We start from the raw sequence: 25,722 nt of genomic DNA, 5'->3' as shown, positions 1-25,722 counted from the left end.
GCAGCATTTGAAATAGATATTGTTCTTAATATGGACGCAAGAATCTAGTCAAGAGTGATCACCTCATTCCGTTGTCATGTTACTACAAGTTGTCTTGTTTTGATCGATTGACCAACAACTGACTAGCGCCCCACTTTAGTTTGTATGTCACATTCTTTACTTGTGTCTTTTATAATGCTAATATAGTCGAAGAACATCTTAGCTTCATAAATGCAATTCAAGAATTCTCCTATTCCCCCAATTCCATTGAAACCTAATAGAAGTTATCATTTAAGTCACTATGTTCTCCTCTTGATTGTCACATTGGCACAACTACAAAATCAACATCCTCATCAAACAACATCTTAGCTGCATCACACCCGTCGCTATAAAGGCTGAGAGTTTGAATCGACTTTTCCCACTAACACCTATGTAAGCATAATGCACAAGATTTCTTGCGTCTGTTAAAACCGATTGGAAGCATATCTACAGCAGCTCATTCCTGCTACAAACTATGAAAGACCAACTAAATTTAGGCCTAATATGGGGCCTAAAACAACTTCAGTCTTGCCTATATATGGCTCTATATATATATTATGGTCCTGTAGCTACTCCCGGGATATGGTGGCTTAAATTGAACCTCGAGTACTATCACTTACAAGAATGTTTCCTATGATCATGTTCATCCACTGCTAATAATAATAAGGAAAATTTCAGCATTTTGAATTGTTTATGGTATAGTCCCTACAAGGACTGCAATTTGCAACTTCCCATGACGTATTGAATATAAAAATTGAAACAAAGGCATGTTGTATCAAAAATTGGCGTGTTCATTTGCAAATGAAAAATGAACTATAAAAGGTACAATTATGCTAGAACACCTAAGAAAACCATTACAAGGACGCATTTCATGATGTGACCATGTGTAAAGTTTAGACCTACATAATGCGGGAACAGCAAAAGAACTCCACAAATCAATGAATCTCTTAGGGTCAAAGGTGGAACATCAAAGCACATTAAACTCCAAAAATGGGATATCAAGTAAAGCGTCGAAGAAAATCTTTGATTTCATCAATATACGGAGATCGAGTGGGGATTATATGACCAGCATCATGTTCCATAATTACAGAGCAGCCATCTTCAAAGAACGAAGCAAGATTTCGGCTAGCTTCGCTTGATATTTGCCTATCTTTACCAATGTCATTGCCAAAGATATGAAGGGAAGGGCATTTGATTGATCCACGCTCGAACTGTGCTAAATTAAGAGCAAACCCGGAGCACAAAATCACAAACCTAACACGAGTTTCATACGCTAACCTTCCTTCTCGTGCACATAACAGTGCAGCCATAGCTGCTCCTTGAGAAAATCCCAAGACCCCATCAAATGGGCCTATCTGAGAGAAGACAGTCTTCAAATACTTGAGAGATTCATCAAATCCATCAGTTTGCTGCTCGTACTGGAGAGGATCAAATGGATTGCATGCCATCTTCCAATCATTTCCACTTATTCCTTTAAAATTGGGTTCTACAAACCATGCAAACTTTCTCCTGCAGTTCTGCAATGGTGGGGGACTTTGTTGTAATAAAGATAATCTACAATTACCATGCAGCTCTGTTGGACCAGATTGATAAATAAAAGGTAACTCATGAGGGGCGTCAATAAAAATCAACTCAGCAATGTTCTTGAGTTTCTTTGCTAGTGATGCAGTTCTTCCTCTAAAACTGGATGCATTCTGTCGAAACCCATGCAAGCATAAGATTCTCAGTTTCCTTGAGGGATCTGTACCTGCAAAAATTTAGCTTTTTCTGATGTTAACTATGGAAAATGTGTGTGTGTGTGTGTGTGCGTGTGTAAGTGTGTGTGTGTGTGTGAGAGAGACAGAGAGAGACAGAGAGAGAGAGAAAGAGAGGGGCTTCCTGGAGAGTGGAAGTGCAAAAACTTCGAATACACACTCTTCAACTCATACATTCAGGATAGTGGAATTTCTAATGCTAAATAACAATTGTAAATTAATCATCAAATAAATGGAGATTTTTTGGAAAAATGAAATAAAAATCTTTTAAAGTCATTCTCCAAGCAGTTAGCCATAAAAGAAAGAAGGTTCTAAAACCAACATGAACAGTGTTTTAAAAGGCGAGGGAGTAATGCGCAGCATTTTATGGCTTATGAGTTAAGGTGTAAGCCTGCCTTGAGGCGTAAGCCTTTGGGGAATTTTATTTTTTTATACAAAAATACATAAATAAATTACATAATAATAATAATAATAATAATAATAATAATAATAATAAAACAATAGTAAAATTACAAAAAAAAAAATCAAATACAGTTCATAAAAGCATGCAAACTTAAATTCACTCAAGTAGACCATGCTATGTGATAAGCCTAACATTATAAAGCTCATATTGTATCCAGGATTGAAAATGCAAATCTAAATTGTTTTGAAAAGGCTTACGTTCAATAGTTTAGGGAGTCACTCAGATTCAAACATTTTTTTTTAATATTTTTTTTATATATACATCTGATTAAATTTGTTGGTCCTAATTCACTAACTAAATTTAACTTGAAATTCACCAACCCAATATGCATAAGCTTCAACCTAGAAAGTGCACATTTGGCACAAATATGTCAGTATTGTTGTATTATGTCTTCGCCTTTCAGGAGTTTGGTATCTTAGACTAGGCCTTGGGATGTTTTGGGCATCTCTGGTCTTGCAGCAAGCCTCAATTGTGCCTTGTAAAACAATGACAGTGAACGTTTTTCTTTGGGGGCAAATAAATGAAGCATATTTTATTGTCAAGGAAAAATGTACAGACAAACGTAAAGAAAACAGCTACGTACACAATTCCATAACCATAAAAAATTAGGACTTCCAAGAGTATCAGTCAGTTCTAATTTTCTCAAAACCCCCTGCCAAGGTTTCTTATGTCAAAGCATACTTTCTGGATGGATGCTTCGGGGCTGAATATGGTTTTCACATAGAGCAAACAGTTGCTCTCCGAGAGTGGTATGTAACCAAGTTCAATGCCTGTTTGTACAATTCTTTAGTTGAGGTGCCTCCAAGGGAAGAAAGCCAGTTTATAGCTTGGTTCCAGCCTTGGAGTTGTCTTGGGATGTTGAGTGTAGAACACACACCATTGATTACCTGTGCTATGACAGGGAGCTAAAGAAACGGTGGTTCTGGATTTCTGGTTCAGTACCCCAGGGTTGGCCAAGGGGATGTGCAGCTTTCCCGCCTGAGGCCAGCTATTCGAGTGAGGTGAGATTGTCCATTACAGCCAGCCAAGCTATAAATGAGCGTTGGGGTATGTTGTGCTTGGGCAGTTTCTGATTTGCAGCACACTAAAAGGTCTTGACCATTCCCAATGGTCATCATGAATCAGCACCTTTAGTTTGGATTATCAAGGGAAGGCCCAGTTCAATGGGCAAGTGAGTTCTGAAGTAATCAACGAGGAGGCTGAGGGGCTGCTTAGTTGTCAAGAAGATGAATGAAGATGTACCTGAGCCAAATTTGTGTTTAATGAAGGGCTATGCACTTCACCTAGCCTGGAGGATTTTCTTCCAAGTCCAGGTGCAGCCTCCTGTGGCACTTGCTGCCCATAAGCTGCAATGCCTTGGCTTGCAAGCGTATCAATATGACCCAAAGGAACAATTTAGAAATGGACTGATGTGCCACAGCAGTTTGATTATCATTGCACCTCCCCATTCTTTCAAAGACTTGATGCCACGACCAGTCACAAGTCCTCTAGGTTTCACTCCACCCCTGGGTGGAGCTTTGAGCTTTTGGGTCTCTAATAATGGCCAGTAGTGGCTTCTGTGGTTGTAACACCCTGGGTATCAGGGGGCAGGCTTTACAGACTCATTCTCTTCATTTTCAGGGTTAAGTTCCCCATTGGCTTCATGTTCATTGTCTTTCTCTTTCCAAGTTTCCTTGTTTTTACATTGTTTTTCAGTATGGCCAAACAAAGTGCAGTTGTTGCATTTTGTTGGTCTCCATGAGCACTCAATATCTATTGTAAAGGAGTTGTCATTTGGGAGTTTGAGATCCACAAATTATGTTAATTTGTCCTTCACATCAATTTCAATGCAGATTTTTTTCAAAGGAGAGATTTTTCATCTGCTTTGTGTACGAGTCCAGGTAGAGGAGCTTGCCTACTGCACAGGCTATGTACCTGAGACCCTCAGTTGTCCAGTACACAGGGCACATTGTAGAATTTAACCCAAATTGGGAGTTCATCGAGCCTGATGGAGTCAAGCTCCGACATTGCATCCCATTGCCTTGGGAAGAGGGGGTTATTTCCAATAAACCAGGGACCATTGTCCAAAACCCAGTTCTTTTCTGCCTGGTCTGTGAATTTGAAGACGAGCCTGAAGAGAAGGAAAGGATTTCGAATTCTCCCACTCTCTTCCATATCTTATCGATCACATTGCTTACATATAAAAAGCGGGAGGTTTTCTGAGGAATTTCTCAATCAAAGCATCCAACCATTTATCGGTGCACAATTTGAAGATGTTCTCTTGGGGATTAACCAGGGTTTTTCCTCCCAAAGATAAGGATATGAAATACAATTGCATTAGGTTTGTCTTTCTGCAGTGATTTGAAGAGTGCTCTCAGTTTATTTTGACCCTTGGACCATGTCCAGTGGAGGTATTGCTGGATTTGCAGTGGTACATGAGCTTGAGATCTTTAGGAATTGCAGTTAGCTCCTGAAGTCCATGAACTGATTAATCCAGGTTGAGAAGCCACCAAAGTTCAAGCAGATGAATCCCAAACTAGGTGAAATCAAACAGTCCTACAATTTGCAGAGGTGTGTGTGAGAGATGAGGCAGCAAATGTTTGTTCATCTGTGCTAACATGCGCCGCAAGAAATTTAAAATATACAATAACTACTCATGATCTGAGATGTGTGCAAAGCTGTTTAAAGTGACATGGATAACAGACCTTACCATGTTGCAGTAGGAATTCAGGTGCACGTGCGATACAATCTGACATGGAAACAGCTTCAAGCTCCATCGCCACAGACATTGTTTTATTTTCGCCATTATCAGCTGATACAATTGTGTTGTTATAATCAATTGATATAACTGACCCTTCATAGTGTTTCTGGCATAGCTCACAAACATATAGGAAACCTTTCTTCTGCTGCCCGCAATAACAAAATTCAGAAATATAGCAAAATTAATGAGATCGTCAATAGTTTCAATAAAATAAAAGTTTAATAATTGGAATATTTTCCCTTCTTTCTAGGGAAAAAAATCTAAAGCATCAATTTTCATATACCATGTGAATATGGGATACTATCATCTTTTTTTCTCCTTTTATCAACTTATGCTCACCATATACAATGAAAAATGATGCATTAGACCATTCCTAAATTTAGAACTTCCTCTAAAGATAAATTTAAAACATTAAAAGGTTAATAAAAAATTTCCCTAAAACATAAACTTTGGTAGCTTGCATGATAATTTTATATTTAAAATGGCAAATTATACCCTACCATGCCAGAAAAAGGGGAAATAAGTTGATACACTGTACATAGTGATTAAAAAAATTTATTATTAGTTTACCTGGCAACCATCACAGACCAAAACAAGCATTCTGCAGTAGGTACATCGGCAACGTGAAGAATAATCATCAAAAGGAGAAGCACACAGAAGGCAAGCACCCATAACACATGCATCTGTGCTCCCAACTGACATCCTACAGCCAGAACCAAAAAAGTAAGGGTCAACACTCAATTTTCACCAATTGCCTTCTTAATTCAGCAGTCTTTTGGCTTTTATAATTACTGAACAATGCAACTTAACTAAAAAAAGCCTTATCATGACTCATGGTCAGCATGCTTTTCAAAGGAAAAAGCATCTTTAGGAAAGTCTGTCAGGTGAAACCACTAAAATATGCAGGAAGTTATGAATCTATGATTTGGATTTTGGGGAATGGTTGTCATTATAAATTTATAACTTGAAGTTGAAGCCAATTCTAGTGGCCACATATTGTAATGTGTATCATTCCTAGTCTATCAAACACAGCAGCAGAAGTTCAGATCTTCTAAATGCAGAAATAAATGTTGCCACATTTTTGCTTTTTATTATTACATTTAAATAATACAAAACTGCTTAAACCCATGAATACAGACTTGTAATTATTTTCTTCCAAATGCAACAACATGAAGAAGCAGTTTAGACTAATTTTTAACCAATCTTTTTGGCTAATTAGTGAGTGATGGAGAATTGGCAGACCCTTGTTGGAGGCTGATTCGAAAGAATTGGATTTTGGTCCTACCCAAACATGTTTATTTAATTTGTATTTATTTTGTGTGTTTAGTTTAATTTGTAGCAAGCTTATGTGTATCAGGGGTCAGTTTGTATAGATGTTTCTTTTAGGGGTCTATTTGCGATTTATTTTATTAGTCTATCCTAAACATTAGTATCTGGACATCATGTAAACACAGTTTGTGAATTTGAATTGGAGAAGTTAAACATGGGCTACCCCCTACTATCTCCTTCCTCCCTCTCCCTTGTCCCTCTCCTTCTTCCTCTTCTTCCCATATCTTCTCTATTTCTCTCATTATTTCTTTACTGGAATCAACTCCAACTGCTGCTCTGTATCATTTGGTATCAGAGCAGAACCAATTTGTCCCCTAAAGGACATCCCTGTGGTTATAGACTGGAGCTTCAATGCTAGAGGTCCCGGGTTCGAATCTTGGGAGGAATGAAGGGGCATGGGATGGGATCTAGACTACCTACCGCTGTGTAGCCAGGCCCAAGCCCCAATGTGAGCCTCCATTAGACCTAGAGGGAAAAAACACTAGAGCAGTATCAGTTCTCTCCCACATTCTTTGTCTGCTGCAACACACTCACAAGTACTGGGTCAAAAAAATTACCCAGGTCGTCTGGCTGCAATCAACATTATTTCCCATTATCACTTTAAATCAAGCCATCACAACATACACAAGAGTCAGAGAGCACTGCAATGATGTTCATCTTCAGCAGAATTGTCAGACATTACAGCCACTGCCTCTATTTCAAACACCACTTTCAATAATCATTTCACAACACCTCCACACTACCAGTGACAGAACTTTCCGACCAGCTGCAATCCAAAACTTTTTGTCGCCATTTGATGACCGGAGAGCCCTCATACATCAGCTGAAATTTTAACTGACACCATCCCTTCAAAATCTGTCTTGCTGGAGTTTTGTAGACATATTGCCACCACCATTGGATTCCTTGACCCTGATCAGCTCCAGCCAGAATACCATTGCTGAAAGACCCTCGCAATGGACACATCACCCCACTGCAGCCAACCCATGACACTGAATTCCAGCAGCCGAAAGCTTTTTGTCCAGTGCAATAAATTGATTCTATGAGTGATATTTTGATCTGAATTGAAATTAGATTGTACCATCAGCAGATTTCCCAGGTTTCTATCTCCTTCACATCTCTGCAGCTCTGCCCCTTTGTTTTCTAGATACATTTTTCCAGGGAACATCACCAACACGTTTTTGCCTTGGTAATAATCTGAGCCCCACTCAAATTTATTAATTATTATATTAGGAAAAAAAAAAACCCTTACACTAAATAACCAGGTCATTCTTTCACTAAACCCAGACCACCTCTTTCAACCCAAGCATACTGACACATCTTCACGCTACATCAGCTGATGGGCAAGTTGACATCTTCTGCCATGTCATCGGTCGAATCATTGAACACACCAGCAGATCTGCCACATCAGCAGACCTGCCAACAACATTCTGACAAATTATTGGGAGAAAATTCCTGTCATCATGCTTTAGGCACACTAGTGAGCCTTTTTTCAAACCTTTCTCAAGCATGTAAAAATGTTAGCAAAATCATCATTGATGAAGATGTCCTATGAATGTAATTAAATGTTTCCACCGTATGTAGCTTCATCTTGACCCCACCCAAAGCCTAATAAGATTTGCTGGATTGAAAACACTAATTTACAAGTTAGTGAAACATGATCGGTTCCTATCCAAACAGGTGACTATTTTGATAATATTTGGACTGATATCATACCCATAAATATTGGCCAATGCACCTTGGTTCTCTTTGGTTGGATAATATGACTTGACTCAAGGGCATACAAATATGTCTCTCAGTATAATGGTAAGAAGATAATCTTGAAACATGTTGTAGCAACCAATGGTGATAATGATTCTGGCAATATCTGATCATATCAAAGTTTCCCAACTTGAAGACACTACGAGCAAATGAATTTATGTTCCTGAAGACATCCAATGTCTTCAAAACATTCTTATTGTGGAGTTTGTCATTTTCTATTTGTTTATAAAGGCTAATTTTCAATTAAGCTCTTCTTTTCCAAATTTTTTGCGTCCCCAGAGCACCATCTTTCAAAGAGTCCAAGTTCATTGCTTCTTATTTTGATCCTCCAACTTCTAAAAAAAATTCAAGCTGAAATTTCAAATGGGGTAGACTTGACGTGGAACAAAAATCTGAAACATGGGTGGACCCTGGTTGGAGACTGATTCAGGAGAATTGTATCGAGGAATTGTTGGGTACTAAACCCAAATTTGCTTTTAGTTATTAAGTAGTAATTATTATTCCTTAGTTTAATTTCTAGTGACTTATGTGTGTCTGGGTTTGCTTGTAATATATGTGTATTTTAGGGTTCATTAGTAATTTCCTGTATTTTAGCTTTCCTATAATTTGGTGCGTCAACAACATCATGTAAATACAGTTTTTGAATTTGAAGTGGAGAAGTTGAACATGTGTTTGCATTTGTATTTCCTTCCTCTGTCTTCTCCCTCCTTCCTCTACCCTGCTCCCCAACTCTATTTCCCTCAATAAGTCTATTGGCAATGAATCCAATTACTGTTCTGCATCATTGCGGTTTCAGAGGGATTGGCTTCTAATAAATTATTTTATCATGAAAATTCCAATATCTGTATTATCAGGCCCATTTATGAAGAAGAAGAAGAAGAAGAAGAAGAAGATAAAATCTGTTAACTATGAGAGATTTCTTATGGATCATTAGTAAGGTGGGAAGAGGTTTGCAGGTCTTAACCGAAGGGAGGGCTGGGTCTTGGAAAATCGGTGCCTAAAAACATCACCCTCTTAACCAAATGGTTATGGCATTTTCCCCTAGAAGATCATTCCCTTTGGCATAGAGTGATTAGAAGTATGGATGAGTGAGAATAGGTGGGTTACCGATGTTAGTTCGCAAAGTTCATCAGAGAGCCCATGGGGATCTATTTCTCATATTTATCCCTTACTCTTCAAATTAAATATGTGGTGGTGGCAGGTTCTCAGATTCGCTCTTGAAAAGATCTGGGGTTGGGGAATGATATTTTAGCCACATATTTTCCTCACCTCTTTTGTTTGAGCTCAAGGCAGAATAGTATGATTTCCTTCTTTGTGGTTGACTCAGGTAACCCTCTGGTTTCTTGGAATTTGCATTTCAGAAGATCACTTAATAGTATAGATTTGTTGGAACTTTCCTCCTTGTTGTCGTTAATGATTGTCATATTTCTTCAGCTAGGGACAATTGGTCTTGGGCTTTGGATCATGCAGGGGTGTATTCTTGTAAATCATTTTTTTGAGTTTTTTATCCTTTCCAATTCTTGTTCTCCCCTATATTCATTTGTTTGGAAGACCAAGACCAACCCCCCCCCCCCTTCCCAAAACCAAAAAAAATCAAGGCTTTCATGTGGATGACTGTGCTTAATACAATCAATACTAATAACACATAAAGAGACCTTTGAAGGCCTCGTCTGCATATGTTTATGAGCTCTGTAACTTGAATTCTGAAAAGGCACCTCATATGTTTTTAAACTGTGATTATGCTTGGAGAATCTAGAATAAGTTATTTGGTGTCATGGAAGAATCTTAGGTTAGCCCTGCTCGGTGGAGGAATAGTTCTCTATTTCTTTTGAAGGGTTTGGAATAAGGAAGGGGAGGGCTGCACTTTCGGAAATGCAACATTTTTGCAGTGCTGTGGAGATTATGGTTGGAGCACAATGCACGGATTTTTATAAGGAGTGTTGAATAATTGGGTAAAATGGAAGACCTAACTTCAATAATAGGCCTCTCCTTTCATTTACAATATATGTCAAGTACGATACAAATGACCATAATACCCTTACTAACTCAAACTTATTACTAACATAACTCTAACACATAATAATAATGCTAAATGACTAAATAACCATAACACCCCCCCCCCCCTCTCAAGCTGGAGCATATATATCATATGCTCCTAACTTGTTACAAATGAATTTCACATGAGCACCTCCCAAGGCTTTAGTGAACAAATCAAAAAGCTGAAACTTAGACTTCACGTGAGTGGTTGTAATGAGCTTTTGTATAAGTTTCTCTTGAACAAAGTGGCAATCAGCTTCAAAATGCTTTGTCTGCTCATGGAAGATCGGATTGGAGGCAATATGAATAGCAGCTAGATTATCACACATCAACTCCATAGGCTAAGAATGTGGGAAACCTAGTTCTTTGAAAATGTTCTTCAACCAAACAAGTTCACATGCAATGTGCACCATAGCCCTATAATCTAACTTAGCACTTGACCTGGCCACCACTCTAAGTTTCTTACTTTTCCAACACACTAACTTACCACCGACAAATATACAGTACCTGATTGTGGATCTTCAGTCGGAAGGTGACCCGGCCCAATCTGCATTTGCATATCCCTAAATATGAGTGCGACCCTCATCCTAACATAAGAGACCTCTCCCTGGTACACCTTCGAGATATCTTAAAATGTGAATTACTGCATCCTAGTGACTTGTTCTCAGGGAATCGAGAAACTGACTCAAAACACTTGTTGCGAAGGACATATCTAGTCGAGTGATTGTTATATAATTCAACTTTCTAACAAGTCTCCAATACCAACCTAGGTTAGGCAATAAATCACCCATATCTAGCACTTACTTACTATTCGGATCCATGCGTGTATCTACAAATTTGGATCCCAACAGCCCTGTCTCATCTAAAAGATCAAGAGCATACTTCCTTTGTGACAAAACAATTTCCATACAAAATCTCAATATTTCTATACCTAAGAAGCACTCCAAGGTCCCAAGTCCTTGGTCTAAAATTTACTCTATAGGAAAAGCTTTAGGTTATGGATGCTTCGATCATCGTCACCAGTGATCACAATGCCACCGACATATACAATAACCAAAATCCTGCCAGATGGAGTATGACGAAAAATATAGAGTGATTTACTGCAGACCATTGGAGGCCAAACTCAAGTACTACAGCACTAAAATGGCCAAACCAAAGATTGTTTTAATTCATAAAATTATTTCTTAAGCCGACACACTAAGCCTAACTCTCCTTAAGCAACAAACGTAGGTGATTGCTCCATATACTTCCTCACGAAGATCACCATGCATAAAAACATTTTTGACATCTAACTAATGTAGAAGCCAATGACAAGTAGTGCTAAAGAGATGAACAAACATACTGAATTAAGTTTAGCAACCAAAGAGAATGTGTCTAAACTCTAAATAATCCATATCATACACCTAAGTACATATCTTAGCAACAAAGCAGACCTTCAAACAAGCCACGGAATCATCAGGATTGACTTTCACATTGTACACTAAATGACAACCAATCACAGACTTATCAAGCATAAGAAGTACCAAATACCAAGTATCATTATCATGTAGTGCGCATATCTCTTGAACCATTGTAGTCCTCCACCCAGAATGGGATGAGGCTTCAAAAAAATATTTTGGAAGAGCAACAAAATATAAAGTACTAACGAAACACACGAATGACAAAAAATCATAGCGAACAAAGTTAGAGGTTGGATGTTGGGTACAAGTGCGTACCTTTTTGAATAGCTATAGGAAGATCAACATAATGGGAAATAAGATCATCTGACGAGGGAACTAGAGGCACAATACTAGAAGCTTAAGGAGGCTCTCCTCCCTTGAGTCTCCGGGTGTATACCTACAAATTGGGATGATCCAAGCAGTGAGAAGGACTCAAATTGAAAGAAGATCTAGAAGGATTAGGCACAGATAATAGGCTGGGATATGGAGGGCAAGGTAGAGGAAAGGACTCATCAAGGTCAACAAAACTCAAGGAATCAGAATAGTACAGTGTAGACTCAAAAAAATAAATGAGACATCAGCAGAGACAAAGAATCGATGTAAGGTATGACTATAACATCGATATCCCTTTTGAGTATAGGAGTATCCCAAAAATATACATTTGGTAGCACGAGGATCCCACTTATCTGTTTCTAAAGTTAACTAATTGATAAAGGGCACAAAGCCAAATATACGAGGAAGAAGGAAAAACAAAGGAGCCTTGGGGAAAATAACTAAATATGGGATTTTAACACCAAGGGTAAAAGATGGCATTTTATTGATGAGGGTGCAAGCTGTGAGCACAACATCACTCAAAAAAACTTTGGGGACATTCATTTGTTACAATAGGCTATGAGTGACTTCAAGCATATGTCTCTTTTACCTCTTTGCAACTCCATTTTGTTGTGGAGTGTGGGCACAAGAGGACTGATAGATCATACCAGAATTAGTCATATAGCTATAGGTAGTGAATTAGGTATTGAAGTACTCCTTAGCATTATCACTACAAATATCCTGGTTGGCATATCAAATTGAGTCTTTATTCGAGAATAGAAGGCACAAAAGATATTAAACAACTCAAAACAAGCTTTCCTTAAATATAACCAAGTCATCCTGGAGTAGTCATCCAAAAATGTAACAAAGTCCCAAAACCCCAACTTCGTCGAGACATGACTATGACCCCAAATATGGGTATGGACTAGCATGAAAGGACTAACCACCCGTTTGTTAACCCAAAAAGCAAAAGGAACGCGAAAATGTTTTCCCAATTGAAAAGACTCACACACAAGATTAGACACAAAACTCAATGTAAGAAACTAATTTTTTCAACTTGTCCAAGTATAGATAACCAAGGCAACAATGGATTTGAAGTGGTAAGTTGTAAGTAAAACCCATGAGCCTCACATCCTATGCCAATTTTCTTCCTCATCTTCAAATCCTAAAAAAGCACAGAATCAGGAAAGAAAGTGACAAAACAATTTAGTGACTTTGTAAGCTTACTAACTGACATGAGATTGAAAGGGGAGCTAAGAACATATAAAATAGAAGAAAGAGAGATGGAAGGAGTAGAATCTATTCCTATCCCTTTAATAACAATAGTGGACCCATCAGCAAAGGTAACTTGAGGTAGATTTTTTGGATACTGGAGGTCAAAAAAAAAGTTGGTTGCACCTCTTATATGGTCAGTGGTAGCAAAATCGATAACCCAAGGACTAGTGGGAAAGATACCAGATGACATATAGATTGTAGGATTACTTTTCTGGGCAAATGATACAATGTGATAAGATGCTTGTTGAGATGATTGATACTGTAGAAACCTTGAATACTCTTCCTCTGATATAGTCACAATACGCAGTCTACTCAAACAAGTGACTAACAAGGGAACCATACTTTTGGGATATGTGAACTCCATCTCAACACTCACAAACTTAGACCAATGATAACAAGATTAATTGTTGGAACAATCGGAACAACCACAAATGAGGTGACCCACCATGAATTGAGTCACAAATAAATCAGTACAAGGCTACCACAGCACCAAGAAACTCAAACGCAGCCCCAATAAACCAACACACAGCACTGGAACAATTGGAGAGGTGAACCACAGAAACCACCACAGACAAATCACCAACCAACTTATATAACACCGCTACAGCCTCACAAAAACAGCTTATGACCAGCACACAGCACTGGAACAATTGGAGAGGTGAAAACCACCGAAACTACCATGGAAAAATCACCAATTTACATAACACTGCCAAAGCCTCACAAAAAACAGCTTATGAACACTACCACTGCTCCAAGAGAGTCACCAATGACCTTTACTAACACCAAACAACAACTAACGAATTACCAAGGTGCATGGCCAAAACAAATATTGGATCTTTGACCAAAGCACATGCCCAACAGCTTGATATTTCGGTATATGGAAGGAATTAAAACATTGAATCAGTAACACAGCAAATCCCACTGTTTCAGACCCAATAAACTCAGTAACCATTGATAAAGAGCTTCAAGAAGCATCAAACAACCATTCCTCGGATGCCGCACATAAGCAATTAAAATATATGAGATCTTTGGATAAAAAACATCATGCAAAACTCCATCAACATGTTTATAGAGGGATTCGATCTGCTGGATGATTTCAGGTAAAAAAGCATGCCTGAAAGTAGCTTCACGCGCCGGCCCATGGGGTCGGTCCTGGGAGCCTTCAACTGGCACATGAGAGCGCATGGGGCACTTCCTAGAGATGGGATTTCAGTTGGGGGAAGATCGGCAGTGTCTGTCGGTGACTATGGCGTTGTTTTTCGCAAAATCTATAGTAAATTTTGTGTTCCTGAACTGGCAGTTCACCCAGGATATTTTCAGGGTCTGACTTCTAGCAGCTGCTGGCTGCTTTCTAGGACTATAGTGTTGCTGGAAATTCTTCTATGATGGTAAACATGCAGTGGATTTAGGGTTTTATGCTTTGGTTTTGATGGTGATTGTAACAATTAGCGTCTAGGTTTCAGAAGCATGCCCTGATACCATGTTGAATAATTGGGTAAAATGGAAGACCCAACTTCGATGATAGGTCTCTCCCTCTATTTATAATATATGTCACGTACAATACCTGTAGTAACCCGACACAAAAAAAAAAAAAAAAAAAAAAAAAAAGATATTTTGGAGAAGATATTTTGAGATATTTATATATAAATATCTTGGAGGAGATATTTATTTAGATTACTTAAGGGCTAAGTAAAGATTTATTCTATAAATTCTCTTATCCTCTCTCATTCTCTCTCTCTCTCTCTCTCTCTCTCTCAAGGATTTATTCTATAAATTCTCTTATCTCTTTCATTCTCTCTCTCTCTCTCGCTCCTCGCTCTCTCTTCTCCTCTCTCTCATTTTCTCTTCTCTCTCTCTCTCTAAGATGCCTTCGCCGTTCGTCATCCGTTTCCAAAAACGGAGGGGTACTGCGTGGATCAGAAGAGAAATCTACAACTTTAGTGGATCGGATCGTCGTTCGGGGGAGAGTTTCGGTGTTTTCCCAAGAACGAGTGGTAGGAATATGATCCTAATTTTGATGGGATATTTGATAGACAGTAGAAAACATAGTAAGGTTAGGTTCTGTGGTTTTAGGTTTTAGGGATCTTGAGTTTCTGGTTTTGGACCGTTTCGTACGAAGTTTCATTTGGAATATAAGGTAAGGGGAACTTGATTACAACAGCTATTTGGAAAACTAAAACGCTTTAAAAAACTAGTTTATGTTATTATGTATGATTTTAAATGCTATTTGTGAAATTCTACGCGTTAGAAATGCCGATTTGACGATTTCACGGTTTTTGAGTAAAAACGAGGATTTCGACGTTGATCTCCAAAATTTTACAAACATCGTTATTTGGTTTATACTATAGTAGGGAGGGCGATTCCTTATTTATTTAGTTAAACATGTATATTGAATTTCTATCACTTTAGGCGGGGTTTTTGTATTAAACTTGTGTGTGATATTGTTGAAATGAAATAATGTATTTTCTATACTACTGATATAGGAATATGGGAATGAAAATTTCAATTTGTTAGACTGACAAATGTGATAAAACAGAGGCGGGGTGTGTGTACCACGAGCCGCATCAGTAAAACAAAAGAGGGTAAAACCAGTGCAAAGACGCCGATTTGAACCCGCTGGAATGGAAATTATTTCTATACTATTTGATATAGATTATGGGAGATAAAATCATATTTGTATAAATTGAATTTATGTATGATACACGGAACCACAGCCTCTTGAGAGGGACCCGGGAGGGTTGAAAAATTACTTTCTTTGCCAGAGGTTGAATTAAACTATGTTATATGATACGGCACGAATCGTAGCTAGATGACAAGTTGCAACCACAAGTTAATAAACGATGTGGGTACCAAGATGGTCGGCTTAGCAGGGTTAAACAATTGGCTGATATGGGTGGCCAAATGGGGCAGTCGGATCGTATGTAGGTACTCGCAGTGTCTGGCAAGACAGGGCATTGGACGAAGTACCAGTGCACAACCCGAGCCACGATTGAATAAAAAACTGGTATAGGATATTTTGCTGTTGGTCATCTGATAACATACTTTTAAATGGTCCGAAAGACACAAGACTGTGAGAATTTTGTAATATGTAATAATGATATACTGATGCATTAATGTATTGAACAAATATTTGATTATATTCCAGATGTTGACTGATAAATATGCATGTATGCTAGTCACACCACTGCTTTTGTTGTAAATCCTTCTTCCCCTTATTTGAGAGGTCTTGTCCCACACTATCGTACAACCTTTGTTTTCAGGGTCATCCGCCGCGCTCGGTCTCTAGTAGAGAAAAGGACTATGGGATGGTTATTTTGGTTACGCTTACGTAAGCAATCTAAATTCTGTACTAACCTTGATGTTGATTGAAAGTCCTTTTCGGAGGGTTGTAGTAGTATGACGATTACTTTAGTCCGAATGTATGATAAACGTATGGATGTATTAGTGAACACACTCTGTATAGGCTAGTAGTAATACCAATGGATCTCGGCTGTTTTGTTTTTTTTCCGCCGACATTACATCAGATTATGATTTTTTACACCCGTATGTCCCTGTTTAGGCGGGTTGTTTCCATATCTTGCACAGGTATAGGTATTTGATGTATGTGAGTGACACCTGAGTCCGTTGTTCTTGTAAAGGGCCCGGGTGTTACAGTTGGTATCAGAGCCCCCGTAGACAGTCGGAGGAAGTTAAGATTTGATTTATGATGCCTGGTTGGTTAGGGATATGTGCTTAAACTAAGAGTTGCTAGTTGTTACCGTCTAGAAGAATATACCAGGGTATAGGACATGGATATGACCTTGAGTTTTGTTTTGTATACCTAGGAGGATGCAAACAATTGGCAGACTTCTGTGTTTTTTTCTGGATCATTCGAAGGGTTCAGGAAAATCATGGACAATCTATTGATGGTTGTTTGTTTCCAGTGGAACGAGCAGAACTTGAGTTAGAAATGAGTGGAGTTAAATTAAGGGTAGGATACAGTCGATTATTAGGATGTGATTTAAGAAGAACTGGTCTATAGTATGGATAGTGTTAGTTGAGCTTAGGCTATTACCTTCTATGAATTCTCGTAATGTTCAGGATGGAATCAAGGGATATCAAGGCCAATAGATGGGCTGGCAGGAGTAGTAGTGAGGATGCCAGGCCCCGAGGGATGCCGGTAACGACTCTCTACTAGTGTGTTAGTGAATTCGCACAGCAGCGTATGGCTGAGGTAGGGCGTCACGATAGAGGGCAGGATCGTTCCTATGACTGAGTTGGGTTGCTTATTTGAGCAGTTCACCAGATTGAGCCATCTGCTTTTGTGGGCGTTTTACAGCTCAGTGGTGTGAGAATTGGATCCAGGAGACGAGAAGATCTAGGTGTGTTAAAACTGCAATGAAAAGCAGAGAAGAAAAGGAAGAAAGAAAGTCACCTCGCCACGTTCAATTTTTTAGTTGGCGGGTGTGGAGGTGTGAAGAGAGTGGGGGCAATGTTAAAGCAGATGGAGGAGCACCGACCGATACCGATAGTTGACATGGGCACCCGATTTTCAAAGGCTCTTCTTTGAACGTTATTGCCGGCCACCCACAATGAGAATCGGAAATGCGAGAAAAATGGAGGCATTATATTTGGAAGCAGGGTCACTGACAGTGCTTTTTTTTTCTTTTTTTTTTTTTTTTTTTTTTTTTTTTTTTTCTTTTTTTTTTTTTTTTTTTTTTTTTTTTTTTTTTTTCTTTTTGTTTTTTTTTTTTTTTTTTTTTTTTTTTTTTTTTTTTTTTTTTTTTTTTTTTTTCTATTTTTTTTTTTTTTTTTTTTCTTTTTTTAATTCTATTTTTTTTTTTTTTTTTTTTTTTTTTTTTTACAAGCAGTACGCATGACAAGTTCCAGGAGCTGTCCGATTTGCTCCTTCGTGGATTCCTGATGAAGCAAAGAAGGTTGGAAGTTTAGAGGGTCTGAGGAGCGAGATCCGTAAAGCAGACGGCGATTCTGCAGTTACAGGATTTTGCTACGTTGGTTGATAAGCCACGGTAGCAGAGGAGTGTTACTAGAGGATGCAGAGGTTCAGGTTACGAAGAAGAGGCCAGCGCCTCCTAAATATTCATCGGGGGCAGGACAGAGTAAATGGAGAAAAATAGTAGGTGGCACGTCCTAGAATGCCGCAAGTGTTCAACATTGCGCTTTATGTGGTAAGAAAAACCAGGGGCAGGTTGGTTGTCTACGGGAGCCTGTAGCGGGATTTGTTGGTAGACAAGGACATCAGATGAGAGACTGTCCGAGGCAAGAGGAATGATGCATGGAGTAAAACAGAAGCAATACAGAGGACTGATCCGACACAGCGTGGTGGTAGTCAGCAGGGGGGTACGCCCAGGCTGGGTATATCTTGAATCTGGTGACGCTGAGAACGCTGGTGACGTGTACACAGGCACTATTTATGTGTTTTTCAGAATCTATAGTACTTTTTGATCTGGAGCTACGCATTCTTTTATTTCCCGTAATTTTGTTAAATTATGTGGTGGAGGTTGCAACTGTTGGATTATGAATGGTAGTGAACTACGCCGTCTGGGGTCTGCAGTCGGGTGTAGTTGTTTTGGTAGTCAGTTTATAGTCCATAATTCCTGTGGAGGAAATTCAGGGAAGAATACTACCAGTTCACCTAAGTGTCTATGACATGATGGTTTTTGATATACCTTGGGATGGACTAGTTGTCGCAGTTATGCTAGTAGTTTATGCTAGTATTGATGGCCCGCAGGCGAGAGAGGAGGTGTTGTTTTTAAACCACCAGGGAGAAGGAAGGAATGGAATTCAATTCCAGGGGTCGTAGTGATGTTGCGTCTACCACCAGCGAATTCTTTCAGCTTTTGAAAGATAGAGAGGATACTCTAGATGGCTGCGCAAGGGTAGTCTGGCGTTTGTTGAAAGATACGCCGTGTTGATTGAAAAAAAATAAGTTGAAAAACAAATTGGTAGTGTGCGAGTTCCCTGACGTGTCTTCCAGAGGATTGCAAGGGTTACCCTCAGATAGGGAAGTGGAATCGCGATAGTTAGAGCTAGTTAGGTACGCGCCGTATCGAAAGTACGGACCGTTATGGCTCTAGCTGAATTGAAAGAACTGAAGAAGGAAACAACTTCCGGTGGAGCTCAGACAAGGGGTACATGTCGTACTAGGATTTCTCCTGGGGGAAGCTCCCGGTTTGTTTGTAAGAAGAAGGATGGGTCGATGAGGATGTGCATCGACTACAGAGAACCTGAAAACTGGTGACGCATTAAAGAATAAATATCCGGATACCTCGAATCGTGATCGGTTTGACCAGCTTCAAGGAACGCAGATCTACTCTAAGATTGAGCTACGATTGGGTATCACCAGCTGAAGGTGAAAGTGGAAGGAATTCATAAAGACGGCATTCGAACTCGGTATGGCCATTAGAATTTATGGTTGGTTATGCCTTTTGGTTTGACTAAGGCACCGCAGCGTTATGGATTGATGAACAGGGTCTTTCACGATATTTAGACCGGTTCGGCGTGGTTATGGTTATGGACGACTCCTAGTGTATTCTAGGAGCGCTGCAGGCATGAGGGGCATTTTGGGCTTGTCTTGCCAATGCTTAGGAATAAGAAATTGTATGCTAAATTGAAGAAGTGTGAGTTCTGGCTAGAGCAGATTGCGTTTCTTGGTCACGTCGTGTCCAAGGAAGGTGTATCTGTGGACCCGAGTAAGATTGAAGCAGTAGTGAACTGGGCGAGACCGAAGAATGTTCAGGAAGTAAGAAGCTTTTTAGGTCTTGCAGGTTACTACCGTCGTTTTGTAGAAGGGTTCTCCAGTTTAGCAGGTCCTTTGACGCGACTCACGAGGAAGAACGTGAGGTACGTTTGGACTGAGGAATGTGAGTTGAGTTTCCAGGAGCTGAAACGGCGACTGGTTACTGCTCCAATCCTGACCATTCCTTCAGGGGATGGTGGATTCGTTATTTATAGTGACGCCTCTAAGAAGGGTCTTGGTTGTGTTCTAATGCAGCAGAGCAGAGTAATTGCTTACGCTTCTCGGCAACTTAAAGAGTACGAGAAGAACTACCCGACACATGATATGGAATTAGCAGCGGTAGTATTTGCATTAAAAATTTGGAGGCATTACTTGTATGGTGAAAAGTGCGAGATTTTTACTGACCATAAAAGTCTTAAATACTTTTTCACCCAGAAGGAGCTGAACATGAGACAACGCAGGTGGCTAGAGTTGATTAAAGACTACGACTGTGTTATTAGCTATCACCCAGGAAAGGCTAATGTGGTAGCTGATGCTCTGAGTCGGAAGTCTGTTGATGCGTCTGTTTCAGCGATTAGAGTTCAGCACCAAATTTGTATGGACTTGGAAAGGTTGGGCTTGGAAGTGGTAGAAGAAAATCATCAGGCTGTCCTTGCCAGCTTGGTGGTGCAACCGACCTTACAAGAGAGGATCCGTGTAGCGCAAAAAGAGGATCCAAAGTTAGTTGAGGTTATAGAAGGAGTTCGGAATGGTTTAAAGCCAGACTTCAGTATTTCTGGTGATGGGATACTGAGATTCCGCAGCAGGGTTTGCGTTCCGAATGATGCCGTGATTAAACGGGTTATTCTAGAGGAGGCACACCGTTCGCTCTACACTGTATATCCTGGTAGTACGAAAATGTACCGGGATTTGAGGGAATCTTTCTGGTGGTCTAATATGAAAAGAGAGATCGCCCAATTTGTAGAACAGTGCCTGACATGTCAGCAGATTAAAGCAGAACATCAGAAGCCGGCAGGACCACTTCAACCACTCGACGTCCCTGAGTGGAAGTGGGAACATGTCTCAATGGATTTTGTGACGGGTTTACCTGCGGCGATGCATGGGCAGAATGCCATATGGGTTATAGTAGATCGGTTGACGAAGACTGCACACTTCATTCCAATCAGAGTCAGCTACTCTCTGAATAAGCTGGCAGAACTTTATGTGCAGGAGGTGATACGACTCCATGGTGTTCCTATATCTATTGTTTCAGATCGAGATCCGCGTTTTTACATCTCGTTTTTGGAAAAGTTTACAGGATGCCTTGGGATCGCGATTGATGTTCAGTACGTCTTTTCACCCACAAACGGATGGACAGTCGGAGAGAACTATTCAAACGTTAGAAGATATGTTGCGGGCTTGTATACTAGATTTTGGTAATATTTGGATACGATATCTACCGCTTGTTGAATTTGCATATAACAACAGTTACCAGGCGAGCATAGAGATGGCACCTTATGAGGCTTTGTACGGTCGTCGGTGTCGATCTCCGTTGTACTGGGATCAGGTAGGTGAGCGGCAGATACTAGGTCCAGAACTGATTCAGCAGACCTCTGCAAAGGTTGCATTGATCAGGGAAAGAATTAAAGCAGCTCAGAGTCGACAAAAGAGTTATGCTGATACTCGTCGGCGAGAGTTGGAATTTGAAATAGGAGATATGGTATTCTTGAGAATCGTTCCGATGAAAGGGGTGATGAGATTCGGGAAGAAGGGGAAGCTAAGTCCTCGGTATGTCGGGCCTTTTGAAATCCTTGAAAGGATAGGTTCGGTTGCTTATCGAGTGGCTTTACCTCCAGCATTATCCCGAGTTCATGATGTATTTCACGTGTCTGTATTGAGGAAGTATATACCAGATCCATCACATGTACTGAGTTACGAACCTCTAGAGATCAATGAGACTTTATCATATGAGGAGGTACCAGTACTGATATTAGGTCGGAAAGTTCAGCAGTTACGGACTAGGGAAATACCGCTAGTGAATGTATTATGGCGTAACCATACAGTGGAGGAAGCTTCATGGGAGTTAGAGTCAGAAATACGCCAGAAGTTCCCGCAGTTATTTTCGGAAGGTATGTAATTATGTATAGTAGTATAGGTGGTATGGTCTTCGGGAGAGTTTTGTGTGTGTAATCTTCCGAAGCATCACATTGTAACCACGGTATTCCTCCGCCATAAGCGAGGGTAGATAATAACTTCGCGCCGGAGCTGCTTTGAGGGTGGCTGCCGACTCTTCTGTAGGTCTCTGATGTAAGGTAGAGTACGTTTGGTATCAGTTGGTGAATTTCGGGGACGAAATTCTTATAAGGAGGGGAGATTGTAGTAACCCGACACAAAAAAAAAAAAAAAAAAAAGAAGATATTTTGGAGAAGATATTTTGAGATATTTATATATAAATATCTTGGAGGAGATATTTATTTAGATTACTTAAGGGCTAAGTAAAGATTTATTCTATAAATTCTCTTATCCTCTCTCATTCTCTCTCTCTCTCTCTCTCTCTCTCAAGGATTTATTCTATAAATTCTCTTATTCTCTTTCATTCTCTCTCTCTCTCTCTCTCTCTCTCTCTCTCTCTCTCTCTCTCATTTTCTCTCTCTCTCTCTCTCTAAGATCCTTCGCCGTTCGTCATCCGTTTCCAAAAACGGAGGGTACTGCGTGGATCAGAAGAGAAAACTCTACACTTTTAGTGGATCGGATCGTCGTTTCGGAGAGTTTCGGGTTTTCCCAAGAATCGAGGTAGGAATCTGATCCTAATTTTGATTGGATATTTGGATAGCAGTAGAAAACATAGTAAGGTTATGTTCTGTGGTTTTAGGTTTTCGGGATCTTGAGTTGTCGTTTTGGACCGTTTTCGTACGAAGTTTCATTTTGAATATAAGGTAAGGGGAACTTGATTACAACAGCTATTTTGGAAAACTAAACCGCTAAAAAACTAGTTTATGTTATTATGTATGATTTAAATGCTTATTTGTGAAATTCTACCGCGTAGAAATGCCGATTTGACGATTTCACGGTTTTTGGTAAAAACGAGGATTTCGACGTATGATCTCCAAATTTTACAAACATCATTATTTGTGTTTATACTATAGTAGGAGAGGCTCGATTCCTTTATTTATTTAGTTAAACTATGTATATTGAATTTCTATCATTTAGCGGGTTTTTGTATTAAACTTGTGTGATATATGTTGAAATGAAAATGAATGTATTTTCTATACTACTGATATAGAATATGGGAATGAAATTTCAATTTGTTATACTGACAATGTGATAAACAGAGGCTGGTGATACACCGAGCCGCATCAGTAAACAAAGAGGGGTAAACCAGGTGCAAAGACGCCGATTTGAACCCGCTGGAATTATTTCTATACTATTGATATAGATTATGGGAGATAAAATCATATTTGTATAAATTGAATTTATGATACACGGAACCACAGCTTGAGAGTCCCGGGAGGGTTGAAAAATACTTTCTTTGCAGAGTTGAAATAAACTACTGTTATATGATACGGCACGATATCGTAGCTAGATGTACAAGTGCAACCACACGTACTAAACGATGTGGGTACCAAGATGGTCGGCTAGCAGGGTGAAACCATTGGCTGATATTGGGCCAATGGAGGCAGTCGGATCGTATGTAGGTACTCGGCAGTGTCTGCACGAACAGGGCATTGGACGAGTACCAGTGCACAACCCGAGCCACGGGATAAAACTGGTTATAGGGATATTTTGCTGTTGGTCATCTGATAAATCATTAAATGGTCGAAAGACAGATGTGAGAATTTTGTAATATGAATAATGATATACCTGATGCATTACTGTATTGAAAATATTTGATTTATATTCCAGATGTTGAATGAAAATATGCATGTATGCAGTCACACACTGTTGTAACTCCTTCTTCCTTACTGAGAGGTGTCTCACCCTATCTTACAACCTTTGTTTTCAGGTCCATCCGTGCGTCGGTCCTAGTAGATAAAAGGACTAGGGAGGTTATTTTGGTTAGCTTACGTAAGCATCTAAATTTTTGTACTAAACTTGATGAAAGTCCTTTTTGGAGGGTTGTAATATGACGATTACTCTAAGTCCGAATGTATGTAAATTATGGATGTATTAGTGAACTCTGGTATAAGGCTAGTAGTAATCCCAATGGATGTTTATGTTTTTCCGCGACATTTACATCATGATTATGTATGTTTTACACCCGTATGTCCCTGTTTAGGGCGGGTTGTTTCCATATCTTGAACAGGTATAGGTATTTGATGTATGTGAGTGACACCTGAGTCCGTGTAAAGGGCCGGGTCGTTACAATACCAATGACCATAATACCTTACTAACACACACTTATTACTAACATAACTCTAACACATAATAATAATGCTAAATGACTAAATAACAATTAACAGGAAGAAAATTGAATTGACAGCTGGTCTGGAAGAAGGATCATTACCTGGCCTCTTTATGGTGTGTTGGCTTCAGTTGCATTAAGGGAGTTAGTTTTTTGGAGGTTCAGCAAAGAATGGGGGAATCTTTTGCCCTGCTTTTGGCTTTTCCCAGTTTTTTGTTTCATTAGTTATTTTTTCTGAATTATTCCAGAATTTTGAAGGAAGAAGTCTTTTTCTCCTTTGTGAAATTCTTTTCTTATCAATGAAATCTCTTCTTTTGTTATCAAAAAAATAAAAATAAAAAAGAACTTAAAATAAAAGCAGGCATTTTAGGATTGAAAACCCATACCGATGATCGAAAACAAAATTCTTTCCCCTGAAAAAGCCACCATCTGGAAATTGCTCTAAATAACGTTGTATTCCACCATACAACTGCAATATACCCATATTACAAGGAAATTGTCATCATCATGCATTAGCCTAACTTCCATGGAGCAATATTAACAAGGTCAGCATACAACAAATTCTTCAAAAGTTAAGGGCATAAGCTTGTGGCCCAGAGAGCCTTATCCTTGGCCCCCTATGGATGGCTATGGTTCAGCTACCCTTGTTGTTAACATACATGTAGTGTTATGGTGTGTACACACTTACCTAACAAAATATAAAAGAAAACAGAAATCTTCAAGGTTTTTCTCCCATATATGTATTCAGCTACAAACAAGTTCTATTCTACAATCTATATTATACATAGAAGTACAAATAGTGTAAATCATTTTGCGCACCAAACAAAATATTCTTTAAAATCAAAGGGCTTGTTTGGTATCATATATGTTTTTTGTTTTCCGTTTTCATTTATGAACAGTAAAGAAACAAATTATGAAAAGGTGTTTGTTTACGTTATTAGTTTACATTCTCACTTTTTAGCTGTTTGCAATTAATCTGAAAAACAAGATTTTATGGTTTAATTTTTTTTTTGACAACTTGTTGCAAGAATATTAAACAATCCAGAAATACTTCTTTTTATTTAATAATTAATTTTATGTCTTGTTTTAATTAAATTCAAAATAGAATGATTATATGAATTTAAAATATAATTAAAATTAAAAATGTCCAGAATTTTCAAAAAATTAATATAAGCCATTTACAAAAATATTTTTACTATTTTTCCATTATCATGTACAATAAGATTGTTTTTGTAAAGTCAATTTTGAAAGATGATTGAGTAAAATAATTAGAATAGTTTTATTTTTATCATAGTGTTTTTAATTTGAATTATTTTGTCTTTAATTTGAATTTATTTTGTAGTTTTATTATTTCAATCATATTTTTTAATTGTTATTTGATTCAAGGAAAAAAATGAGCATTTGTTTCATCGAGTTTTTAATTTTTTTTGTTTTAAAAATATTAACCAAACAGGTCGTTGGGTTTTAGTTATTAGTT

At 38.8% G+C, this 25,722-nt stretch overlaps 1 protein-coding gene and 1 long non-coding RNA gene across 3 annotated transcripts in view; one reads left to right on the top strand and one right to left on the bottom strand.

The window, feature by feature from the left end:
* Positions 1 to 788: 788 nt before the first annotated feature.
* Positions 789 to 25,722, bottom strand: part of LOC131159256 (rhodanese-like domain-containing protein 6) — a 53,705-nt gene continuing 28,771 nt past the window's right edge. The window contains exons 6-9 of one of the 2 annotated variants that reach the window (XM_058114002.1): positions 24,632 to 24,714; positions 5,546 to 5,678; positions 4,925 to 5,120; positions 789 to 1,765 (exon numbers count right to left, since the gene is read on the bottom strand). In XM_058114002.1, the coding sequence (XP_057969985.1) occupies positions 1,017 to 1,765; positions 4,925 to 5,120; positions 5,546 to 5,678; positions 24,632 to 24,714 (1,161 nt within the window). In that variant the 3' untranslated portion in view covers positions 789 to 1,016. The remainder of the gene's footprint in view (positions 1,766 to 4,924; positions 5,121 to 5,545; positions 5,679 to 24,631; positions 24,715 to 25,722) is intronic. The other variant, XM_058114003.1, reaches the window with a different exon arrangement.
* Positions 22,369 to 24,091, top strand: LOC131159257 (uncharacterized). The gene is made up of 3 exons (XR_009137764.1): positions 22,369 to 22,636; positions 22,716 to 22,779; positions 23,847 to 24,091. It is a non-coding gene; the product is annotated as an uncharacterized LOC131159257 (long non-coding RNA).

Source organism: Malania oleifera, chromosome 7 (assembly GCF_029873635.1).
Source record: "Malania oleifera isolate guangnan ecotype guangnan chromosome 7, ASM2987363v1, whole genome shotgun sequence".
NCBI lineage: Eukaryota > Viridiplantae > Streptophyta > Magnoliopsida > Santalales > Ximeniaceae > Malania > Malania oleifera.
The sequence above is the reverse complement of the archived record's forward strand: the minus strand, read 5'-3'. Positions and strand labels throughout refer to the sequence as shown.